The sequence below is a fragment of the Phycodurus eques genome, chromosome 2 (genome assembly GCF_024500275.1).
Source record: "Phycodurus eques isolate BA_2022a chromosome 2, UOR_Pequ_1.1, whole genome shotgun sequence".
NCBI lineage: Eukaryota > Metazoa > Chordata > Actinopteri > Syngnathiformes > Syngnathidae > Phycodurus > Phycodurus eques.
Genome location: NC_084526.1, coordinates 37,338,219 through 37,360,275, shown reverse-complemented (window position 1 = coordinate 37,360,275; position 22,057 = coordinate 37,338,219). Strand labels below are relative to the sequence as shown.

Sequence of the window (22,057 nt, the reverse complement as noted above, 5' to 3'; positions counted from 1 at the left end):
CCACAGTCGTATAAATCAGGGTCTTTAGAACAAGCTGACAAACTTGTGTTCCTAAGACTCAAACCTCTGAAACAGGTAAATTATTAGCACTTAAACCAGTTAAATGGTAGGCATACTTGAATGTTACTTGAAGCACTTTTTTTAATTGTATTTATTTGAATTCTTCGCATTTTATTGCATTCCTTGAAAACTGGTTATACTCCCAGATATTTTGAATTATATTTGGACACTGGATATTTGTGTTTATTTTCATTAACCTTTTATTATTTTTCAATGTGTTTTGTTACCTACACACAAATTAACTGAGTACACTCAGGTCTAATCAAAATGTTTCTTTTGCGACCAGAAAGTGGACTTATCCCACGTGACTGCTTAGGAAATAAGACTTGACAAATTACATCAGTAAGCATTAAAAATAACTTGATGCCATCATGGATAATAAATTGAATTATTCACCTTTGACAAACCATTATTTAAATCAATACACTAACTAAAGTTCTCGTGAAAGACATTGACTTGTTTGATCTCGTGTTGCACTTTGACACAGACTAGCCAAAGCCAAATTATTACAAAAGGGCAAATTTATTTAAAGCACATACATAAAAAAATAAGATTGATTTGATTCAATAATAAATAGAGTGCCTGAGCTCAGGCCCTTTTGTTACAATCAATACCCAGTTTCACAACACAGCAAAGGCACTACAGTATAGCATTTACCACAACCACCAACAAGTCAATGTGGCATTGATGACAGCAGGGTGGGAGCAGGACTCTTCATGATTTATGTTCATGCATGATGCGGTTGACTCGTGGTTAAGGCCCCACTGCAGCTGCTCAAGACCTGGATTGTTTCTCTGTTCAATAAACGAATGTGGGTACTAGAAGACCTCAGGGCATAAAACACCAAAGAAATACAGAGGTTTACAGAGATAGACTTAAAACACTCAATTTTTAATCTCTGCTTGCAATTCCAGGACTATACGATGCTCTATGAGTGAGACATTGGCATCCATCATAAAAAACGTTGGTCCATCATTTATTTTTTCTGCAATATCAAATCCTACCCTGTAATGAACAGGGGTCTCAATTATAAAACACTGTATATATGATTCTATCTATTAGACACAGATAAAGGATTTTGAAAAAGATACGTTTAACATAAATATAAATGCCTATCACTAATATTCCCCGTGATGATAATTAATTAGTTACAGTGGATATTAAAAAAGTCTACACACACCTTGTTTGATGTTTTTTGAGGAAAAAAAAATAAGACCAAGATACATCATTTAAAAACCTTTTCCACTCTCAGTGAACTGTAATATTCATTCATTTTCCGTACCGCTTATTCTCACTAGGGTCGCGGGCTTGCTGGAGCCAATTCCAGCTATCTTCAGCCGAGAGGCAGGGTACACTCTAAACTGGTTGCCAGCCAGTCGCAGGGCACATATGAACAAACAACCATTCACACTCACAATCACACCTACGGGCAATTTAGCGTCTTCAATTAACCTACCATGCATGTTTTTGGGATGTGGGAGGTAACTGGAGTACCCATAGAAACTCCACCCAGGCACGGAGAAAATATATGCAAACTCCAAACAGGCAAGGCTGGATTTGAACCTGGGTCCTCAGAACTGTGAGGCAGAGATAGAAACCAGTCGGCCGCCGTGAACGATAATACGTCCAACTCAATTGATAAAAAAAAGAAATGGGCCTAATTTCAAGATTGGAAGTCCAAATAAAAAAACTGAGACTATGTGGTTGCACAAGTGTGGACACCCTATTAGAAAATGGGATGTGTGTGTTCAGAATAAGCCAATCACATTCACTCTTGTTAAAGTGGAGTCAGCATGCACCTGGCACCATTTAACACTAAACTGATTAACCCCAAATAAAGTTTAGATGTTCTAGCAGTCAGTATCCTGGCATTTTTGTAGTACTGCAGTATAAGCCATCGTCTGCAGAGAGCTTCCACGGCATCAGAAGGATCTCATTATTCAAAGGTATCTATCAGGAGAAGGGTGCAAAATATTGGTTGTTTAGTACAACTGACAACAACAACGATCTTCCATCGTCTTCATCTGGGCTATGGGGTAGAGTAGCAAGGCCGACCCTTTATGTTACAAAGGAAAACATCTCAGTCTGGCTGCATTTTGTAAAAACAAATTTGAAATCTTCCAACGCATGTTGGAAAATGTGTGATGGGCCGATGACACCAAGGCTGAGCTGTTTCGGCCATATCTACACTGAAGCATATTGGTGGCAACATCATGCTTTGGGGCTGTTTTTCTTCAGCTGGAACTGGGGCCTTCGTCAAGGTGGAGGGAATTATAAACAGTTTCAAATACAAGTCAGTGTTAGCAGAAAACATTTAGGCTTCCTTCTGCTAGAAAGAAAAATAATCTCAGTTCAGGTCTACTAGAACTGGTTAATAAAAGGCCATTTAATTGGTGGCACATCTGTTCTGACTCCCATTTAACATGACTGAATTTGATTGGTCAAATCTGAACACATCCACATCCTCATTTGTAAGAGGGTGTGCACACTTGTGCAACCACATTATCTCACTTTCCCTCTTGAATAAATTTATTTTGTTCCCAATTGAGTTGTACAAATTAAAGATCATAAATGGTGGAAATTTGTTTTGAAATGATTTATCTTGGTCTAATTTTTTTCGTATCACGAAAACCTGCCATTTGAACAGGAATGTGTAGACTTTCATACCCACTGTACCAAAAAGTTTGTCTGTGGGCAGGGAGGGAATGTGATTGATCTAGACAATTTTTATTTGGTACCATATTTTGCTTTTGATTGAAAGGTATTGGAATTGACTATATTTGTTCTTTCAAGGCAAAACATTGTTTTAAAAATCAAAATAATTGAATTCATTGTAAAATTAACACTTCATATGAAGTTGAATGCAACATTACATAGGAGCAAATATACCAATCTTTTCCATGCTCAAAGTCAGCTTTGACCATCTTGTTTTTTGTAGCATACAGTATTCAACATGGTGAGGGTATTACGACTTAGTTTCACAAAAGCAACTAGAGTAAACCTCATGAAATTGTTCACTGAAGTGTTTTTAGTCATTTTGTTGTTTCATTGGTTACATGGTTGTATTTAGCTCTCTGCAATCCTATGTTAAATGCCATCGGACATCGGAGACAGTGCCTTTGGCTTGGCGGACATGGGTGTTCCATGGTACCCCTTTTAAGAAAGGGAACCAGAGGTTGTGTTCCAACTAGAAGGGGCTCACACTTCTCAGCCTCCCTGGTCAGATCTATTCAGGAGTTCTGAAGAGGGGACTCTGCATCGGACTGTCGAGTTAAAGACAGAGCTGAGGCGAAAGATGAAGCTCTTGATTTACTAGTTGATCTACATTCCCACGCTTACCTATAGACCAGTCTTACCGCATATAAACGACCGAAATTAGTTTCCTCCAATGGGTGTGCCAGCTCTTCCTGTAGGGTGAGAAGCTCGCTCATTCGGAAGGGGATCAGCTGCTCCTCCTCTGCATCGAGCGGTGCCAGATGAGGTCACTTACGCATCTGGTTAGGATGCCTCCTGGACAGCTTCCTGTTAAGGTGTTACTGGCACATCCCACTGGGAGGAGGCCATGACACACTGGAGAGGCGTTCCAAGGCTAGCATCTACCTACTGGGAATGCCCCCTGATCCCCCAAGAACTGGACAAAGTGGCTGGAGAGAGGGATGTTTGGTGTTACCAGCGTAAGCTGCTGCCCCCGCAACCTGACCTCACATCCAATAAGTGGAAGAGGGTTGATGGATAGTTGCTGCATTGAACTATCACTTTTCTAAAGAATCAGTCATGAACCCCTAAATAACCCCAGTTGCATACAATGGTGCTATATGGAACCAGGATTGCAATATAGAACTTCGGAAGTATTCTTTTTATTTATTTATTTTTTGAGTGGGATCACAATTATACTTTGTCTCTGACCTTTAGGAATCATTATTAGAACCTGTCCACTTTCATTGCAATTTTGTGCAACCTTTTTCCCTTTACAACATATTATTGGATGTTTTTCCTTGTAGTTCTTGTCTCCAGGATTACCATAAAAAATAATTAGTGAAGAATCATGTTCAAGAAATTATATTATTTGTACAATTAAAAATAATTATTGGTCATTACACTGTAGCTGATAAACAATAGATGATCAATGGGGAAAGAAGAACTACCGGTAAAAAATAGGATTGAAAGAAGGAAAAAGATGATTTCTTGCTTTTTTTCTGAATATTTGGGATTGGGGCCCAGCTAAATGTGAGAGTGATGGTTCATGTGTTATCCTGTGACCAAAGTATCCTTTGCTAGAAGATAAATGACTTTTTTACAATGCTGTTTAAGACCTCATGAACGTGCTAACATTTTCCTCAGCACCAATAGTTGGTTAATTGCAACTGTGGAATACTGTCTGGAAAACAAATACCACAATTGTCAATTTGTATATGAACTGTTACATGTATTAAGCTCAAAATTGTGACATGATTTTATGAATGTGCTTTGTAATTTTAAGGTGCACTCCACAAAACTGTTGTTGGAAGGTTTCAGTAGTTTACACATATCCAGTGAATCAGACAGTAATGCAAAATATACAGAAAACTTAACATCTCATGCTCTTCTCTCATACATACAGTATGACAGCTTCTAGACAAAACTAATGTGCATTGTGAGTTGGTCCCAGTCACTGCTGCTTTGTCTGGCTTATTACTTCACCTGTAAAGGCCTCTTTATACTCCTGTGCTCGTGTGGCTGACAATGCCCGCATTGCATCACGTGACCGACGCATTGGCCCGCGCGGCCCCTATGCGCCCCATCTGCGTCACTTGACGCGCACACGGCAAAATTTGTTGCTGTGCGGAGAAACCCGCGGACATCATCTCTTGTGATTGGTCCGTTTTAGTCACATGCTGTGATGACGTACTCAGCGTTCCCCTTGGTTCTACATACCATCTACGCCGCCGCCCCCTTGATCGATTTTGCAGCATAATTAAACGTATCAGCTGGTCATCTAGGTCCATTTGTTCTAGCAGACACTGTTCCATGGTCGCCATTGTTGTTGCTTTGTTCCTTGTTACGGAAAGTAAAGTAAAAATGGCTACCGGAAATGGCCAAAAAACACAGAGGAAACTCCACCCTGTGGTGTCTTAGCCAATAACAGCCGTAGCGACACCCCCAACTTGGAGGTGAACTGCAGTACATTTTCAAAACTGTGTGTGTGGGTTGCGCTTGAGTATAAAGGCAAACTGTGCGCGGGATAGCAGCAGTGACGTCAGCTCGGTCACGGCACCGAGCGAGTATCAAGAAGTCTTATGGAATATCTAGATAATCATTCTTATCATTCTTCACATGTGAAATTACCACATGAACATGTGGTACAGCTGCTGACACACAAATTTGTAGTCATTCATACCCTACCATAATAACCCTGATGATGAGTCCAAGAAATGTCTAGTTTTATGTGCGGCACCTACAGTACTGTGTGTGTGTGTGTGTGTGTGTGTGTGTGTGTGTGTGTGTGTGTGTGTGTATATATATATATATATATGGATCGATGCCACTGTGATGAGTAAAATGCAGAGAACAAATTTCATGTGCATACATGCATGTTCATGACAATAAAGGTGACCCCCCCTCCTTGTCCTTGTCCTTGTCCTGCGATAGGCTGGCAACCAGTTCAGCGTGTACCCCGCCTCCTGCCCGATGACAGCTGGGATAGGCTCCAGCACGCCCGCGACCCGAGTGAGGATAAGCGGCTCAGAAAATGGATGGATGGAGATTATATATATATATATATATATATATATATATATATATATATATATATATATATATATATATATATATATATATATACATATATATATATATATATATACACACACACACACACACACACACACAGTATATACACATGCAGACACACAGACACTCCCTGAAGCTAAAATATTGTCTAAATTAATTAAATTGGTCTTGGATGGATAACATTTCAAAGGTCTCAAAAAGAATGATGAATTAACCCGGGTCATGGGTTTGTATTTTACTAAATATGAAAATAGTAAATATTTTCGTAAATACTATCGGTCATAAGGCCTAAACATTTCCTCCAGTTTGACTGACCTCCACAACCAATTCACCTTTTTAATGTAAACTACCCCCCAAATGGCTCCGTGGTGCTTGCTCTGTGTCCTTGAACTTGGCTTCCAGTTATCAATGTGAGTACTGTCCACTGGATCATGTATATTTGAAATATCCCTGATTGTCAAAACAAATGATAACATACTGTAGTTTTCAATCACGTTTTAAAGCTAGTTCATTCAGTATCAATATTGGATCAGCCCAGTGAATCCTGCAAATGAGAGTATCCACCGTCTTGGTAAACTCATCACGATGATGTTAGCACAGGGGCTCAGAATGTCTGAAATGGGCTGTAAGCTTTATCATCATACTTGCACTTGGTGCTGGCCATGGCAGGAGATCAAATCAATATATGTGCGAACTCTGTCTCTCGTGAAAAAGTGTGTCTGACAGCATTGTTTAGATGTTCCTCTGGGCAGTTAGGTACTTGAGAGCAGCTGAGCCATACTTCCTGGACAAGTCCTGGTGGAACTCCTCTTTTAAGGTTTTCAGGCAGTTGCGGTAGCTAGAGCTAGAGCGAAACTTGGAGATGTCAAAGCTGGGCGCGTGGGGCATGTGGATCATGAAAGCATTTGGAAGAACCATAAGGTCATACTCCTGAAAGGAAGTAAAAATAATGTATATTAGTATCAAAATATAATTATATCTAATTGGGAACTTATTGGATTTTTGCCTCAATACTGTTTGTGTGTGAAACAAACTATACGTTTGTTAGTGGTAATATATATTTAAAATATTATAATACCACATTTTGTGACCAGCCTAGCAAAATAAAATAGCAGGCTGAAATGGCCCCAAACAATGACCATGGATTTTATGCAGCAATATAAGTACTGTGCACATGACATACTTTGTGCGTCGAGTACCTGTGCATCCAGCTCGATGATATGGGAAACTTTGTTCCAGCCAAAGCCCACAAAGCGCTGATCATATTCCGGACAATGTCGTTTTACTACAACATAAGGTTCAAAGTCTGGGTCCCAGTCAACCTTATATGGTGTGGTGGCTGTCCTCCATTTGGCATAGTTGGAAGGGGCGTGGCCTTTAGGCCACACATGATACCTGCAGATACAATAATTCATTAAGAAAAATTTGTTTGGAAATTAAAATTGTCTGATCAAGTACCAAGTTATGCTACTTACCAGGTTCCTCACCAAAAATGTTCTATATAGAGTTCATTGTATCTTTTTATTACGTTACTCCGACACTGTAGTCGAAGTTCCTGTTGGTTTCTAGAATGACCAGATGTGCAACTCAAGAGAAATCTTTCACCGGTCAGGCTCCTCTCCAGTGGAAACCTCCTCTATATTCTGAGGCAAATACTTCTTCATCAAATCTTCATCTATCCATCCATTTTCTTGCATCTGTAGGCCTAACCTGCTGAGATTACCCATGATGCAACAATTCCCTTATTTTCCCACCCCAACCCCATTAACTGTAACTGCACAGTCTTGCCTTGCCAATTTTGACGACTTAGGATCCCCACAATAATGCCGATGTTTATGAGCAATTATGAGCTGAGGTGGATACAAACTCAGTAAGATTAAATAAAGGTTATCCTCATTCAATGCGTATTTTTTTTAGTTTTGCACAGGTAATAAAACAAGTCACCAACTCATATTTGCTTTTTCAGTATTCAACATTGTGTTTTTTTTTACACTTCCCTCAGTTATAGAGAAAAAGCAGCTCAAGGGGGAGTATGAGCAATCCATCTTGCTCTTTCTCAATCACCTTTACACTATGAGGATAAATCGGAGCAGAACGCATTTACTAGTGCCCTTAATCAAAATATTCTATCCCCTCTGGATCTATGAAGAAAGCTACTCTATGTCTTAGTAGGCAGTGTGTGCTTCAATACATCCTATCAATAGAAAATAGAAAAATAGAAAGCGCGTCCACATTAAGTCACTCGAGATTGCACAAGTAAATTTGAGTCCACCATTATGCCGTCTTATTTAAGCAGAACTTGTCAACACCACCATTCAGTCTTGAAAGCAGCAATACACTATGTATTCACAACCTGAAATAGATGTGTTAAGGGGGCTTCAGAAATTGTTCCTTTCCTACCTTCCCTGGAGCTTAAACTGTTGTTCACAGTTTACGATGTGTACCTTTACATCTCGCCTCAGATGACTCCAATGACTAAACAGCAGTTGTTGTGATACCCAGTGTTTCCACTGTTACCTTGAAAAAGTAACTTTGTTACTTAAGTGATTACTTGAGCTTAAAAATAACTTAGTTACTTTACTGATTACTTGATGTCAAAAGGAACTAAGTTAGAAAAAAAGTAACTTTTTAGTTACTTTCAGCAGCTGCCAAGTGGCAGGAATATCACATATCCACAGTTCAATAAAAAGCATTAGCTTAACTGTACCTGTTACTTGGTAATGTACGCCACACAAGTTACAGAATGATGTCATCAACATGAACCAATAACTTAAATATTAGTGTAGTTGAAGGCACAGTAAATAAGCAACTTAGTGCAGACTTGACATGCCAACACAGTACAGTAAGTATCTAAACGTAAACAAGCACACCATTCTCAGTACACTGCCGATTGTGGGCCATGAAGGCAAGTGTGTGTGTGTGTGTACAGACACACACACACACACATTTCATTGCTCCCACCACAGTCATTTTGATGCGAATAGCAGGAAAACCTTTTTTTCTTACTACATTTCGTCAGCCATGCAGCACGTTAAACAGTAAACAGTGCGGACTCCAGACGAAGTTGAGAGTTCTCACTTTTCATTGTAAATATTATTTAAACTACGTATTGTTAGTCCTTCAGTGAGTCAGTCCTTATGCTCCGTGACTGATTTATGACCGCGTACAATACATTGCGAGTTTTACATGCCAGTTAAACTGTATTCTTAATGTGTATTCTTAAACAAAGTAACAACAATCAAATACACTTTTTACTTAGGAAAATAACAAAAATAGTGTGGCGACGGTGAAATCGTGCATTGCTTTTGCACTTTTATGGTACTGCACCGTCACTGTACATTGTGTAACAAACAATAACTTCCCAATCGCTTTTTTCTACGTGTTGAAAAAAGAGCATTCTCGGTTAAATGCTTCTGCACAGCTGGATTCCTCTTTGTACGAATCACCAACTATAAATCAGTATTTGGTGGTTGACATTGATGATGCTAAATTAACTATTGTTGGTTTGAAAAAGTAACTGTAGTCTAATTACTCTCCCGGGAAAAGTATCGTTACTTTGCTCGTTACTCAAAATAGAGGTTTTTCACTGGCATCACTAGTGGTACCCTAGCACACTGACTAGCAAAGTTGTAATGGGAATGAACATGAAAATCACAGAGACTTAATAATTCCACCATCCATATTGTCACCCAGAATGGAAGAAAGCCATTGGGTGAAGGGTATCTTTAATGTTGTGTAGCGGACACGCAACGCAATGCCACGCGGCACCCCAGCCTCGCACTACCGCCGCTCCCCGCTGAGGTAGACGATAACTGCTAGTGAGACGCAACGCCACACGCAGACTCTAAACGAATCAACGAGTTTTGGTGGAGAAGTCTTCCTTTGGTCTCACCCCGACCAACTCGCTGACGAGCGGGCCAGGCAGGACGCCCACCTCACCAGAGGTGGAAAGGACGCATCGGATGATCCCCGGCTGCAGTGCCTCCTGCAAGCGCTCCGAGCTACCCTGTTTGGGGGCCCGAGGTCAGTCCGGGGGAACGTCTTGCGAACAGAGACACCGAGAGACGTCCTGCCTGGGAACTCGTTGGCCTCCTGCTTTTCCTCCTTTTATACCTTCCTGCCTTCCGTCTAATCCACCTGTTCCCAGTGCGGACCAGGCCGGCCGAACACTCGGGAGCCTGACTCGGCTGCCTCAAATGTGTTCCAGACACCTAAGTCCAACATTGCGGTCTACTAAAAGTACGGATGAGTGCATATTAGGGTTTATATTAACGAGAACAGGAGTCCTCAGCTATACGCATTCACTACACGCCCATTCTGCTCATCTCACGTCACAGATCCCTTCCTTTGCCAATGTTCGTCTGTATCTTGTTTGTTTTGTGTTTGTCTGTGTTTTATCCTGTAGAAACCCCTTTTTATTATTAGATTTTCTATAAAATTCACCACTTGCATTGATTGTGTGTGTTTGGGTTCGGAACGAAACCTCTGGAAAGTCTCGAACTCAAAGTTTCTAAAGTGTAGCCACCTTCCGATATGGAACTGATTAAAAACTTTGTCGTCATTTTGCCTCAAGTTAAACGACGTGGTGCCCCTCATATATATCAAATATCTTGGTTTATGACGCTGTAATTTAAAATTACGATAACCTAACGCAGATGCCGCTTTCAACTCATCATTTCCTTCTAAATTAAGCACAATTCTTATTTCATCCATAATTGCGACACTTGTGATTCATTTATTAAAGCTACAACATTCGAAATCTGCCTCTCCATCACGTCTTCTACTAACAGTTAACTCCCAAACAATACCAGATGAAATAACCTCAACTTAATGTTAAATTTTATTTATAATGGAATACCTGGTACTTCAGTGTTTTGTCAAAATATGTACCATTAAAAACCATGCATTACAGCATTAATACTGTCTCTGAACATCAGCACTCACGCTGAACAATTCTGATTAACAGGTTAAAGGAAATTGAAGAGAACATTGCATCATTCAATACTAAGTATATCTTATATTCACATTTTGATACCTGAAGGTATAAAGTGTCCCCATGTCCAGCATGGAGAGTAGCTCTGCTTTGGATTTGGGGAAGGACAAGCGATAACGCAGTGTTTCGAAAGCTGGAACCACCAGAGCCTTCTTATGATTTGCCAAATCCAACTGCATGACAGTTTTTCTGCACAGAAAAAGAAAAACAAATATCAACTGGAAAGCCAACCCCATAATTTGCTCTTTCCACACACTTTAATGCAGACTGTCTTGACGTCAGGACTGTACAATATTGGCAGAAAAAAAATACATTGCGATTTTCTTTAACCCTATGATGTATATTGCAATGTTTATGAAAATACAGGTTAACACACACACGCCAATCTGCATGATGAATATCCATAACAGATCTTAATTAATTAGACCCATTTAATCCCAAAATTTTCCCAGACATTCAAACATAAAAATCAGGTGTCATTGGTAGCCATTTCAAGTAATCAATAATAATTATATATATATATATATATATATATATATATATATATATATATATTGAGAGATAGGTGAAAAAGTGTATTTTATGATCAGTCACAATTGTGACCAGTGTGATAGTATGCTGTGCACGCACTTAAAAGCTGTGAAAGTGCTTGCAACAAATGCGAACGATAAAGATCACAATATGTCAACATTGCTTTTTTAAAATGTTAATATAACATGCCATTACTTGCTTATTTTGTACATGTCAATATAACGTTTCAGTACAAAATTCAACGGAAAATATACATTCCACTCATGACATTCAGTCACACTAATGTCTCATGAACACAGTGCTACATTTGTTTGTGCAAACTATTTTGAACTACTCTCAGTCAAACAGTCATTACAGAACATAAACACAAAATTTAGATATTCCTGCATACATATGGATGACAAAAAGAATCATCCTCAGAGCTATCTGTCAATCCCATTGCCATATGTGTTGACTCAATTGAAGCTCTTTTCAAAGAAAACTGTACTGCTCTTCACCACTCTTTAACGACATCAATATTATTTGTGTATTGGCCCTTTCAACCATTTACATTCACTTTTATCTCATTAACTACTGTCTGTGATATTTTTTAAAGCACTCTCTGTGAAGTGATGCATTGCAGGCAGAGGTGGTCCGTTTCACAAAAACAACATCTCAGGAATCTATTGATTGGCCAGTGAGGGTGTTGGCCATATCTTGCCTAATCTTGCATTGTAGCAGAGAGTAGAGATCTCCTTCTGTGAGACAAAGCCCTTGTACCAAACCTCTGCATCAGAGACTGTGCCACTATCCTAAAGAAAGTAACCAGAGCAATGGTCCCGCTCATAACAAATCAGTAAAAGGAATGGCTATTTACGAGTGGACTGCTGAGAGACCATGAAAATAGGGGCCACTACCACTTCTTGGACCTGATTGTGATGCTGTATCTAGAGACCCGTTGGTCATGAAGATCTGCACCTCCCATGTGTTCATTATACTGTTTGAGGCTCTGTGGTTGATGGACTTTGTCAAAGGCATGTCGCTCTTTGTTCCAACTCTTGACGACTGTTGCAGTAAATTGCTTCCCCGTGTTTGGTGCTATAGTCACGGCATTGTTGTCTTTCCAGCGGACCAACAGCTTATCTGCTTGTGTTAGAACTTCTGAGGTTCCCCGGGGTAACTTCATAAATTCACTCTTTGGTTTGAAGGGAACATCAAAGAGCTGTTTTTTCCTCAATGTCCTTCAGCTCCCATAACCCCTCTTGGTCCTCTTGGTTCTTTTGTCTTGTCCCTGTGGTGGCTGGAGGACCTTGCCTCTTCAACAGTGGAGGGTGTTGGAGAAGGGGCACTGGGCAAGGTCAGGCCATCAGGACTGATAGTCTTCCTCGCTCCTTTTTTTATTTTTTAACACCCCATCGGGCTGTTTGGAATGACTTGTAGAGGCCATGCATTCGTCGTGGTAAGGTAGTGCTGGTGGGTTGGGGGAGGGGGAAGTTGTAATCAATGTTGTTCCTGTCATCATCAGTGCCCACAAGTTCAGAACATGCATTCAACATCCGTACTGGCAAATCTCCACCTCATAGTCCATACCAGATCCATCACTTTAACGATCACTGAAAATGGGATCTTTTTCATTTGAGGGGAGAGAACTGCAATGTTGCATGCCTTGGGCCATCACATACACCCAAAATATGAAAAACTTTACTCAAAGTGAATCTATAACATAGAACAAAGATAAGACTCAGAGCAAGTATTTTATATTTTTAGACGAATACGTGCTCCTAGCTACAATGTGCTATCCCACGGGTCACTATTGTGAGCATGCATATGTTTACTCATTCTGCAAACACAGCAAACACATTTGAGTAATTTCAAATATATATATCATTACTAAACACCCCAAACAGCATGTGTACAGAAAATATTTGTCCTAGCTTTATTTTAACATACTTTACTAACCTTTTATTTGGGGAGGTGTGAGGCAGCTATCCTCCTATCAAGGTGCAACCAGGAAGTAAACAGCTCTGGTCATGTGAAAATTTATTCCAAACATATGAAACTGCATAGTGCATATAAAAGGAGCTTCCCTAAATTGCTCAGTCATTCACAAGCAAAGATGGGGCGAGGTTCACCTCTTTGTGAACAAATGCGTGAGAAATAATCGAACAGTTTCAGGACAATGTTCCTCAACGTACAATTGCAAGGAATTTAGGGATTTCATCATCTACGGTCCATAATATCATCAAAAGGTTCAGAGAATCTGGAGAAATAACTGCATGTAAGCGGCAAGGTCGAAAGCCAACAACACCCAGAAACGCCGCTGGCTTCTCTGGGCCCAAGCTCATCTAAGATGGACTGACGCAAAGTGCAAAAGTGTTCTGTGGTCCGACGAGTCTACGTGTCAAATTGTTTTTGGAAATTGTGGACGTCAGGGCCAAAGAGGAAAAGAACTGGACTGTAAGCTGAAAACAGTCGGCGTAAGGCGGAAATCTGTTACGCTTGCAGGTCGAAGTTGCGCCTTCGCATCCTGGATCATCCAATCATAAATGTAATAGCATTTTAGATTGACGTGGTACAAGATGTATGGATAATATTTCATTTTTATCAGAAATACTATTTACAGGATATGTTTTTTATTGAATTGCAGCGTCTCTAATTAAGACAACGAACGGTTAATGTTGGCGTAATGACGTCAAAATAGTTCTCCACGTATGCGTTCACTTTGCGGAAATTCCGCCTACACACATTCAGCCAATCTCAGATGCAGCCGCTGGCCCGCTGTGTTTATGAATGAAGACAGTAGTAGGTGAGATGTCGGCGTGCAGAACCTTTGCTAAATAAGTAAACAAAGTGCTAAACAATCAAAAATTAAAATGGCTCCAAAGAGGAAGCACCTGATGAGTGGAAAGATCTGTGATGTGCTTTGTCTCTTATTATGCAAATGTCATTGACTGTGTGTCACTCAATGCAACTAAGGTAGGCACTGTATCTTTGTTGTTGTGCCTTGTGCTTGTGTTGCTCTTTATTACACTGACAAAAGAATGAGAAAGTGCTTGTGATAGCGTGAAAGAAGCAATCAAAGAAGTGATCAAAGAAATGCAGGAAATTGACTGGCGGAGCAATTTTTTTTTAATGACAATGTGATGTCGCACTTTCCAATTTTGTTTTCTGAACAGAAGAAGATGGATCCCTACATCAGTTTGTTGTGCCCAAAAAAAAAATGAATGAATGAATTAGAATTAGCGGCACGGTGGACGACTGGTTAGCACATATGGTTAGCACATCTGCCTCGCAGTGCTGAGGACCCGCCTCTCGCCTGAAGATAGCTGGGATAGCCTCCAGGACGCCCGCGACCCCTGTGAGGATAGAGCAGTACAGGAAATGGATGGATGGAATTAGAATTATTACCCGGGTCCTCAGAACTGTGAGGCAGATGTCTTAACCAGTCGGTCACCGTGTCGCCTTGAATCAGAATTCCCCTTGTGTTATATGGAAGAAAACTATTCTTCAATGATGTTAAAGTTTGTTAAAGTTAATGAGCAATAAACTGTTATGTTTATTTAGTGTTTTATTTCTTTATAATAGTGGGTTTTCACTTATTTCTATATTGCACTATATTTATTTTTAACGACACACACTGATAAAAAGGTAAGTACAGTATAACTTAATTTTGGGGCTGGAGTGGATTAATTGCATTTCTATTCATTTCAATGGGAAACGTTACCTCGGTTTAAGAACGTATTGGGTTAGGAACCGAGTCACGAATGAATTAGGTTTGTAACCGAGGTTCCACTGTACACGTTTTTATTTTTGCACATACAAACATACAAAAAAACTACAGACAGAAAGCCTGGCTTCATTTCCTGTTCTTGCCCTATGGCCAACTTGGCATTTTCTGCAGCATGGAGGAGCTCCCACCTCGGCTCCTGCAGCCCGTGGTGTCACCTCCGATGCCGCCAAAGAGTGCGCACACACCCACATGGGTTCGCGCCTCTCCGGCCAGTCGGCCCGCTCCTTAGTGAGACCAATATGAGCCGGCTGACTCAGCTGCCCTCCCGGAGACCCCGCCCCCTCATCTGACCGGTGATAAAGGCGAACGCGCTGCAATCCGTGGGCTGTCTGGTGAGCACAGTTTCTACCGCTTTCTCCCGCACCACCACACGCTATTAGGCTATGTCGCGGCCCACTTATTTTAAGAATCTGTGATTCGCAGTTTTGTTTTTTAATCTGCTTTCATGAGGTGCAAAATGCAAATTTTGACTCGCAAATTGCGATGCAAATCCGCTTATTTCGAGCCCTGTCGGAAAAAAATGTGAAAAAGTAAGATGTGACACTGACATGATGTCTGTGTCAACCAACCGGCGTTCATCAGCACAGCCCCCTCAAGCGTTCCGCGAATGTCGGGAGAAGACCCTAGTTGCTTAGAGGAACTGAAACAACCCTGGAGGAACATTTTGTACTGGGTAGTTTTTCGGGAGAAACACTGGGGAATTAAAAATACCAGGGTAGATTGGGATGTTTCTGAAAATATTCCTGCAGTGGAAAAGGCGCTATTGTCATTGTTATGACATATTTTCTCCACTTGGTGATGACTGTCTTCACTTTGTTCCATGGTAAATTTAATGCATCGAAAATTATTTTGTACCATTCTCCTGACTGATACCTTTGAACAATGAGATCCCTCTGATGCTGTACAAGGTTTCTTCAGCTTATGGCTTGTGCTATAAGATGTGACTACAAATATGTCAGTATATAATACACGATTATTTGGGGTTAATCGGAGGCACTTTATACGGTGGCAATTGCTGTGCTCCCATTTACAGTAACGAGTTTGTGTGATTGGTTAATTCTGAACACAACCACGTACACTATATAAGAGGGTGTGCACACTTGTGTAAGCACATTATCTCAGTTGTGTATTTTTGCGTCCCCTCTTAATTTTTTTTTTTTTTACAAGATACACGTTGCATTAATGGTGTTAATTAATGGTGTTTTAAAGTTTAAATTTTTCTCATTTTTATATATCACAAAACCCTGACACCTGAACAGAAGTATGTAGACTTTTTCTATTAAGTGTATATTATTAGCTGTGCGTACCCATCATTGTAGTGGAGTTATAGCTGAACTTCCTTCATACTTAGGGGGATATACACTGCTGAAGCTTTAAAGATTGAAGAGCAGCTGGTCTTACCTGAGGTAATCATAGAGACCATACATTGGTAAGAAGTCCACATCCGTCAGGAAAACGTAGGGGGTGTTTGCATTCTTCAGGGCAACATTCCTCACCAGGTTGACGGGGTAGAACTGGCCCTCCTTATAAACAATGTGATAGCCTATGTTCTTACGGTTTTTTAGGACCTCTGAGGCTTGAGCATAGCGTAGGAACTGCTGAGCTTCTGTGTCAGACATGTAAAGCGCCAAGCTGATGGGTCCTTCCCAGTGCTTGCAAATGGCCTCCAGCATCTGTAGCCTTCAGGTGACACAGATAAGAGAACCTTTTATTCAGACAGAGAATGCAGATAGGTTGGCTATATTAGCATGTCTAAGTGTGTATGGAGTAGCAGTGATGAGGACAGGAGTATTTTTACTAAGGCCCGCTGCACATTGCGCTATGTGGTCGAACCCGACCACATGACCCGGACCGGGCCATCGCAAAAAAAAAAAAAAAAAGAAGAAAAAGACAGTTGGCGACTCACACCCGCACAATGAGCCATTGGATATACAATGTATGGACGCCCTGAACAGCTAACCTGTATAGACGTTTGATGCTGCACATACAGTATCTTTTACTTTATCACTGTAATAGTTAAGGAAGAAGCAGATTACTACAGAGAGAGGACAACGGCGAGAATAAAAGCAAGTGTGGATATTTTAAAAGAGGCTGGCTTGCTCCCATTCATTTGAATGTACATGGCGTGGCACGTACCGCTCGCATACATTTTGGCCACAGGCTTCGCTATTTCATCCACAGGTATAAGTTATCAATATAGTTAAGTACTGTTGTAAAAGATCGGATCTACATCTTATCTGCATTTTGATTGGCTAGTGGCTTCATCGTGCAACTGTGATTCAAATTTTGAATTGCTGCAAAAGCAAAACTAGTGTCCAACTGATCCCCCATTCAGGAAAATAGTTGCAGAAACACTGCACTGATATATACTGCGTGACAGTTCAGTTGGGTTCGGTCGCATCACTCGGTGTGCAGCAGCCTTAAAGTTACCTCATTTAATTTATAGCACAACTGCACCCTCATTGGTCACTTTGCTACATACATTTGTATAGTGAGGTACAATGCAATACTCTCCTACTACTAAAGTACTTACTACAATGAATGCGAACACAATCACCAAAAAAGTTTATTTGGATATTGCTGTATAACAATGTATTTTATGGATTTTTATCTTTTTTTCTTGATATGCATGGCCCAAAGTTCTATCCAGATTTACATAACCATCTACTGTAATTCTAACTGGTGAAATGGCAATGGAAATGTTTTTAATGGGAGGTACCTATCCATGGAGAGTTGAGCCACGAGAGTGACATCATTCTCCTCCTCTGTCGGCGTATATTCATACTGTAGGAAGTAAAGATGGACTCTGTGAACGGTGAGTCGCTCACGGCGGAAGTCATAACACTGATCATCCTCATCCAGCTCCTCCAGAGCGGTCTGCAGCTAAAGAAAAAGAGACTTTGGTTGGAACGTTGTCAAGGTTTGTCGTCCAAACAAATACGTTGGAAGGTCTCTGCAGACATATTTTCATTTGGTATTCTTCTAACTGCTTTTGGAAAACACATTTGTTTTTATATGGTTTAGTGATCAGATTAGCTAGTGAGTTCCATCCTATATTACCTCTAATAGGTTATAGAAGATTTAAGGAGTTCTGTTCTGGGTTTGGGATCAGCTACAGTAGATTGGTTGAACTGGATTGCGTGGTTGTTTTCACCAGTTCCCACACCTTGTTCCACGCCTCCAATTAAGTCGTGTCTATCCAAACCTGCCCCCAAGCCACCTCGTTCAGTACCACCCGTTTTTCCTAGTGCACCTTCCCGAGTCCCTTTGCACTCTTGCCTCTCTTGTACCCTCTACTCCCAAAAATCAATGGCGGCAGGTTGAGGAATCAACTGCAGACCTCGTCCCGGCTCCCCGGCAGCTGCACCAGGCTCCTGTCCCGGCTCCGGCGGCGCTCGTCCAGCGGCCACCACCTGACCTTGCTGTGGCGGCGCTCGCCTCCGGAGCAGGGTCTGGCGGCGCTCGCCACCAGACCCTGTTGCCTGGCCCCTGCATTTGCTGTTGGGTTTGGCATCATGGCCGTCCGCCTGAATGGCCCTGTGAAGACCCTGGTGCTTGGCGTCCTGGCCGACCTCCTGAACTGCCCAGCCAAGCACCTCACCTTGGGTGGCCTGGACGGCCCTGAGGGGGGACTGTGACACTTCGCTACTGCTTCCTCCTTCCCCGTTCGCTCCTGCTTCCTTCTTCCCCGTTCGTGGTGCGTCCACTGTGGGCGCGATGCAGGAGTGGGGGTCAGAGCTCCTCAATGAGAGTAGACTTTGAACTCCGTAAAAGTAGTTCTGCATGTGTCGAGCAGGAAATACAGTGTTGTATCGTTCGCAAACGTTTCGTTCAAAAGAACAAATCTTTTCAGTAAACGTAATGAACTGAATTATCCATCCATCCATCCATTTTCTGAGCCGCTTCTCCTCACTAGGGTCGCGGGGGTGCTGGAGCCTATCCAAGCTGTCATCGGGCAGGAGGCGGGGTACACCCTGAACTGGTTGCCAGCCAATCACAGGGCACATAGGAACAAACAACCATTCGCACTCACAGTCATGCCTACGGGCAATTTAGAGTCTCCAATTAATGCATGTTTTTGGGATGTGGGAGGAAACCGGAGAGCCCGGAGAAAACCCACGCAGGCACGGGGAGAACATGCAAACTCCACACAGGCGGGGCCGGGGATTGAACCCGGGTCCTCAGAACTGTGAGGCTGACGCTCTAACCAGTCGGCCACCGTGCTGCTGAACTGAATTAGTTTATTAAATTATTTCGTTCTTTGAGCTCTGCCGCCGTTAGCAGGCCCACTCGGACTGGAAACAGAAGCGTTCAAGTCTCGACGTGTCAATTGAGACGCTCAGCTGCTGCGGCGGAGAAGATCCGGTCAATTTTCAAAATAAAACACATTGACACATGAATTGTAATACCACAGAAATTATATAAATTGGTCATTCTTTCTCTGAGGCCCGGGACACAAATGTCTCACGGCCTGGTACCGGTCCGTGGACCAGTGGTTGGAGACGAGTGATGTAAAGCACATTGAGTTACCTTATGTATTAAATGAGCTGTATAACTAAAGCTGCCAGTGCCTCGCCTTGAGATAACCTCCGCTAGTAGACAACGTGAAGAGGTTAACTCTCAGGCTAACACCACACCACCATTAGCTAGCGGCTAATTTGCCACATAAACCATAAACCTCTTGAAACATGGTTGCTAATAATATTGATAGGGAAATAGTGGTAAAAGTAATGTGATTGTGTGTGTGAGTGAGAGCGAGAGCGAGAGTAAAATTCAGTTTGTTTTATTGCAGGGAAGCCCGCACGTTGAGGGGATGGCTAGAGAATTGTGTGTGCGCGCGCGCAACAGCAAAGCATTCATGTCTAAATCTGGAGGGAAATAATGGCTGTTTAACTATTTGTGCTGCAACAGGATGAGCGGGCAGCTGCATATGAACACACGAGAATAATGGAAGCACCCACAATAGGTGACAGAGAGAACGTGATCCTTCCAGAGTCGTGTTGATGAGATGTTCAGCTCTCTGCTGGCACATCACACTGGTGACCTGCTGGTCAGTAGCTGCGTAGAGGATGAGCTACATCTGTACCTCAAGGAGCCAGTAATCGACAAGTGGAAAGGGTACCTACTCCAGTGGTGGAGGTGACAACTCTAACTCTATTAGATTTACTTGATAAAACTTTAGGAAACTATTTGCTTAAATTTGCAGTTAAGTCATAAGAGATGATGCTGGTCCTGGAAACTCCCTGTACTTTTTGTTTTTAAACTTTAAACAAAATAATAATAATAATTATTATTATTATTGAAAACTAACATTTCAATTATATAGACATTTTTGGAAAACTTTAGTTACTGTTGAAAACTTTAGGGAGTTTTCATTTATGACATGCTGCTGACCCTGGGAGCTCCTTTCACTTTTTGTTTGAATTTTAAAACAAAGATGCCTATTTTCTAAGATTAAAAAAGAAAACTAACATGTTGCAAATTTTAAAAGCTGTTTATAAATGTGCTTAAGGCATTTAAATTAAGTCAAGTGTTTCCTTTTTACCGTAAAACGCTCCAATTATCGGTTATCAACTTTCTTGACTACTAATACTAATGACGGTATCGACCATGAAAAGAAACATTTATGTATCGCTAGTCCATTTTCTCATTTGTTTCAACATGAAACAGGGATAAATAAGAAACCTCTCGTTTCGTCTCATGGTTGTCATATATACAGTATAATGTCAAATTAATATGTAATAATTTATGTGAAGACAATATTTATAACTTTTGATAAATTATGATTTTGACTTTTGATTTAAATATGTCCAGAAACACTTTACCCTACCTGCTGACCTGGTGCTGTGTGTGCACTTGCATGAATTCATCTAACCTGGATGCTCTCTGGGCTGGCCTGACTTGAGCAGCCAAACAGCTCCCTCCGCAGCAGGTTCCCATCATACTCCAAGAAGGTGAGATAAAGGTTTCTGAAAAACTCGACATGCTTATTCTTCACACGAAGCTTCTTTGGCGAGTTCCAGTGGATTACCTAAAATTACATGTTGAGACAGGGTATCACTCGGTCCTATATTGTGCAATATTATGCATCACCTATGAACAGACATGCAAACACCAAAGGCATGAAAAAAGGTGACAAAAAAAAAAACATTGTGTTTGGGTTCGCTTGATCCCCCGGCCCCCTGCAAAGAATTAGTTTTATTTTATTATAAATTAAGCAATCTGGAAGACTCCGAAGAGTACAATAAGGCAAAAGAATAAAAATGTCTTAATGGAAAAAAACATTTATTTACACCGCTCAAATACATGCTGATTTAAAAATTTAAGATTAAAATTAAATCTGCCTCATTTCTTTGCTTTTTTGTTCAGGCCTCCACACAGGTATGGGGAGAACATGCAAAGTCCACACAGGCGGGGCCGGGGATTGAACCCAGGTCCTCAGAACTGTGAGGCAGACACTCTAACCAGTCGTCCACCCACCGTGCCGCCAGCATGAACATCAATTTAAAAAATATATTTTTTTAAAAATTATAAAAAGTATATATATATAAAAACGTGAATGTGCAAATTATGTCGCGTGTGTGTGCGTGCGCGCAGTCAAAACTACAACAAAACATCACACAGTGTTTTCTCAAGTTGTAAGTGAGCTGAAATGTCCACGTTTGGGCAGACAGTGCCAGACAAATACGACAATACATGAAAGCTGTTGTTTTTTTCTCGTCTAAATGTAAACACGAGTAGCGCGCCGTTGCCTTCATGGTAACGACGACCTTCCCAACATGGCCGCCACGTAGGCATGACGATAAGCGGGGCTGGCTTAGTGTTAATACATATGCACGGGAAGCCCAATGGAAGACGTTGTGTGAGCTCATGTGACTTTCTTGTGTCGTTTGATTGGTGAACCTGATTTAAACCTCACGAGCAGTTAATTTGGA

At 41.3% G+C, this 22,057-nt stretch overlaps 1 protein-coding gene across 6 annotated transcripts in view; it reads right to left on the bottom strand.

Annotated features, from left to right (window-relative positions):
• Window positions 1-5,908: 5,908 nt before the first annotated feature.
• LOC133399208 (xylosyl- and glucuronyltransferase LARGE2s) overlaps window positions 5,909-22,057 on the bottom strand; it is a 100,777-nt gene continuing 84,628 nt past the window's right edge. For all 6 annotated transcript variants that reach the window (XM_061670556.1, XM_061670561.1, XM_061670558.1 and 3 more), the window contains 6 exons: window positions 20,998-21,153; window positions 17,842-18,005; window positions 16,524-16,802; window positions 10,865-11,011; window positions 7,029-7,224; window positions 5,909-6,759 (listed from right to left, as the gene is read on the bottom strand). In XM_061670556.1, the coding sequence (XP_061526540.1) occupies window positions 6,562-6,759; window positions 7,029-7,224; window positions 10,865-11,011; window positions 16,524-16,802; window positions 17,842-18,005; window positions 20,998-21,153 (1,140 nt within the window). In that variant the 3' untranslated portion in view covers window positions 5,909-6,561. The remainder of the gene's footprint in view (window positions 6,760-7,028; window positions 7,225-10,864; window positions 11,012-16,523; window positions 16,803-17,841; window positions 18,006-20,997; window positions 21,154-22,057) is intronic.